This window comes from Hippocampus comes, unplaced genomic scaffold (assembly GCF_001891065.2).
Source record: "Hippocampus comes isolate QL1 unplaced genomic scaffold, H_comes_QL1_v1.1 scaffold17, whole genome shotgun sequence".
In the NCBI taxonomy this organism is placed as follows: Eukaryota; Metazoa; Chordata; class Actinopteri; order Syngnathiformes; family Syngnathidae; genus Hippocampus; species Hippocampus comes.
In genome coordinates this window covers 3,294,079-3,298,362 of record NW_017805002.1, presented here as the reverse complement: position 1 = coordinate 3,298,362, position 4,284 = coordinate 3,294,079, and the positions used below count along the sequence as shown (strand labels likewise).

Genomic DNA, 4,284 nt, shown 5'->3' with positions numbered 1-4,284 from the left:
GCGTTGATAGGCTCCAGCACCCCCCGCGACCCTTGTGAGGATAAAGCGGATTGGAAAATGGATGGATGGATGTGCAGTAGGATATAAAAAGTCTCCACACCCCTGTTCAAACATCAGGTTTTTGCGATATAACAAAACTGCCTGGTAATTGGAACTGTTCAGGGTTATTTCAACTTGTCTAAGGTTCCAGTTTTGAGCTGAAGAAAAACAACCCCAAAGCATGATGCAACTACAACTTGCTTTCTGAAATGTTCCATGGTGAAACCATCAGCACTACCAAAATTGCAAAAAAAAAGAATGCAGTGGTGTCCATCAAATAGGCCCTTAGTCTGAATGTTATTTGAGCTGCCTGTTTCAGAAAATGTGTCCGTGAGCAAGACGTATTGTATTTCCCTGAATTGAGGAGTCACATTTTGTGTTTGGAGTTATCACTTGGTGCTGCAGGCGTCACGTGCACTGGTCCACACAATACTGTAACTCCGTATAAAACCACAGTTATGTGATGAAGTGTTTCGTCCATGAGCGAAAATACACTCGAAGTTTTGAATCTGTGGGCACTGGCCTTGTCCCAGCCCTCTAACTCGTCCTTAGCGGGGTAATAGTAGTTTTGGATTTTTCATTATACCGTAGTTTATTTATTTTTTAATTCAGTTACTTTTAATTACTTTTTAGAGCAAGTTTGTTCATTTTAATTCATTTAAATGTTTTCCAAAAAGATTAGTTTTAGTTTTTATTCATTTTATCTTAAATATATCGATATGGAGTATTTGTCAAGTGCAAGAAAAAAAAAAGTCACTAAGTAGTGTGTAATAAAATTAAACTATTACTGTCAAACAACTGTGTGTACTTACTTCAGTTGCACAGTAATACCAAAATAAATATATTTAAAATGAACCTCAAAAGCTCTTGTATGATACGAAGTAACAAAGATGAAAACTTCAACATAACCGTGATAATAATAGTTTTAGAAACGTAAGATGTTTTTTTTCAGTTAGTCTTAGTTTTGTTGCTGTTGTTTTTATTTTGTCAAAATGTTTTTTCAATTTTAGTTGTAGTTATTTTGTTAGTGTTCAATTAACTATTATAACATTGGTCACTAGTTGTCATGGTATAGAAAGCCCTACACCAGGGGTCACCAACCTTTTTTAAACTGAACTACTTCTTGGCTAATGATTAGTGTGAAGGGCTAACAGTTTGATACATACAGTACTGATGAAAAAAACACATCACTCAAATCAACTTTCATCAAAACTACTCAATATCTTTTCTTAATAATGAATGATATTCAATTATGTGAAGACAATTGATCGAGAATTTCCCACAATAATAAGGAACCGAAGAAATATCAAAATGCAACACTCTATTCCTGATCTAATCTACATCCGACTCTATCAAGAGTGGGAAAGTTCTGCTGTTATTGTTGGTCCTTGGGTTATTTTGACAAAAGACACCTGTGATTTGTTTTAAAATGTAAAAATGAGTGCACCTGAGCTTTAACAATGTTCAATTCATCTTGTAATACACAAAATGTTTTTGTTTTTTTTTTACTTTTGCAGCTCAACAATGTGAAGAGCTGACAAGCTCAAAAATGGAGAAAGAGTCCCTTCTCGAAAAACTACACTCAGCAGAGCAGCGCTGTAAAGAGAGCGAGGTGATTTCTGATGCTGCTCTGTCCATGTCTGATTGATCTGCATAGTCTATCTGCTCGACATCATAAAACTCTCCAAGCGCCCCTCAGTTGTGGGTTGTCTGCTTTAGCTGAAACATGTTTCCTCCCTCAAAGACAAGACAGGAGGCCATGGATGTCGTGCTGAGACAGAGCAAAGAAGAACATGAACAGATCCTCAGCAGCAAAGATTTAAGCTTGAAGGAGGCTTGCCGAGTCAAAAATGAACTAGCCGAGACGCTCGAGCAAGTTCAGAGAACCCTTGTGGAGCTGCAGAATTCATTAGCCTTTGAGGAACGAAGGTACATACTCTTGTGAATTCACAGCATGGAAGCCTGAGTGGTGATTACTTTGGTCATTTTGGTCCCGGAATTACTGTTTCAGGTCTAAGGATTGCGAGGAAAAACTAATGGAGAAAAACAAAGAACTTGAAAGGAGTCTTCAAGTTGTGGGTGAGTCTAAGTGAAAGAAATCTTCACATATTTGGTGCTCAATTTGTATTTAAAAAAAAAAAAGTCAAAGCAACTATTTTTTACTCTGACAGGAGAACTTGAAGAACAGAGGGCAAGAAAAGATGAGCAAATCACCATCCTTCAGAGTGAATTAGTGAGTTTGACTTATTTTAGTGTGTACCTTGCTATATTTCAATTGAAAACACTGCTTCTTTGTTATTTGTGCTCTCAGGAAAAACGCTTGAGCTTAATAGAGCTTGTGAAGGGAAAAGCTGATGTTCTTGAGGTCAGAGTGAATGATCTCCAAGATGAGCTTTCGGCAAAAACCATAGAAGCCCAGCGAGTCATGGTGATGCACAACAGTAATTTCCAAATGGATACATATTTTAAGAACCCTACATTGATCAGACAACTTTTTTTTTTCCTTAAACCAGTGTGAGGCAGAGACTATACGTGTAGACAACGAAAAGCTCAAGAAAGCTGGTGAAAAGGCAGAAAAATATTTCTTGGAGAAGCAGCGCAACTCTGAGGTTTTTACATCAACTGTGGAAATCGTATGGGAGCAGACACATTGTAATGATTGCACTACTCAGCTCCATGTGTTTTCACGCTGTTCCACAGACGAAAGTACACGAGCTGGAGGAAAAGTTGTTCAGTGAAATGAAGAAAGCAGAGGAGTGCAGCTTTGAGATAGTACAACTCAAAACAGAACTCACACAGAATCAGTGAGTCACTCCATAATTAACAGCCTCCTATTATATCACACTGTCGTATTGCGCATGACCAATGCTGTTCCGCTTTCCAGAGCTAAGTATGAAGAGCTGCTGTCTAACTTTAATGAGGTTAATTTTGAGAAGAAGGCTCTTGAGCTGAAGTTTGAGAGCACATCCTCTAATATGAAAGCCATCACGGCAACCATGAAGGTCTGAGTTTTGCCTCATGTTTAGGTCGCTAAACCGCATGCAAACTTGAAATCTAAACAGGAATAAACGGTCAGACAATGAATAATTAATCTTCCCAGAAACTGATAGTGGCATTTGAACACCTTCGCGGTCAAGCTGAAGCCAATGACAACGAGATGCATTCTGGTTCGTTCTTCAACGTTTCTTTCTTTTTTGCATGTTGACCAAAAAAAAAAAAATCTCTTTTCATTCACAGTTAAAGCAAATTTGCAAAAACTTGAAGAGCTGAAAGAAAACTATCAGCAAGAATGCACCCTAAAAGAGAACACGGTCAGTAAGTAGAAGACTGATGACTGCCTTTGTAACACAAACTGCTAAAAGAATTGACGGCTTCACAGGTGGCGACACTGGAAGCTAAACTTCAGGAGAAAGTAGGCGAACTAGAGGAAGTCCAGCGTGACCTTCATGATACTCAAAATCAATGCAGACTGCTTCAAGAGGCCACAAGTAAGAATGATGCCAAAAAGTTAATCACATGATTACATTTATCGACATTCAGTTAATTATTTTCTTAAAGGGGACTCATGATTGAAGTCCAAGATGGCGCCCGAGTAGGCAGCTGTCGGCAAGTGCTCTCATGAGCCTTGCTTTTTTTGTTGTTTTTCTGTTTGTTTTGTCACTTTGTGTTTGTTGTTATGTCGTGTAGACCTGATGTGGACTGTTTTCAGCATTTTTTGGCCACGACATTCATCAAGGAGGAGACTCTGTGCTTGGTGGTTGCGCCTTCTTGGCAGCACGTGTATGCCAGCACTGTTTTTGATTGGGAGGAATGTCGGCGCCATTTGACTGTCGTCGCTTGTGTCTTGTGCCTGTAATGGGCAGCATTTTCACAGCCCCGCTTTGTTCAGCGGAGAGATCGGTGCTGTTGAACGGTCTGCGGCTGGATGGATGCAAGGCTTGAGGAGCCGACGATGAGAAGAAAGGAGCGTTAGCGCAGAGCGCCAATGCGGCCGGTGCGGATGTGGAACCGGGAGTCGTGGCTTGGGGTTGAAGCGGATTACGTGGGACAGGAGAAGTGAACTAATCTCTTTTTGTCAATGGACCCTACAGCTTCCGTGTTTGCTTTCAAAACTTAGCTTGTAGCAGACGTGCACATTTTCAGCATGGCGTCTCTGATCCACTGGTAAAAGGACACTTTGATCCTCTCCTCTTTCATCTATAACTGATTCAGCCAACAAAGTGTATGCAGGAAAGTGGTGAAGAT

General features: G+C 39.9%; 1 protein-coding gene across 1 annotated transcript in view; it reads left to right on the top strand.

Moving 5' to 3' along the window:
- Positions 1 to 4,284, top strand: part of sycp1 (synaptonemal complex protein 1) — a 28,336-nt gene that overhangs the window by 10,570 nt on the left and 13,482 nt on the right. Inside the window, exons 18-23 of the mRNA XM_019856187.1 lie at positions 1,557 to 1,651; positions 2,740 to 2,843; positions 2,924 to 3,041; positions 3,140 to 3,206; positions 3,277 to 3,350; positions 3,419 to 3,527. Coding sequence (XP_019711746.1) covers positions 1,557 to 1,651; positions 2,740 to 2,843; positions 2,924 to 3,041; positions 3,140 to 3,206; positions 3,277 to 3,350; positions 3,419 to 3,527 — 567 coding nt within the window. The remainder of the gene's footprint in view (positions 1 to 1,556; positions 1,652 to 2,739; positions 2,844 to 2,923; positions 3,042 to 3,139; positions 3,207 to 3,276; positions 3,351 to 3,418; positions 3,528 to 4,284) is intronic.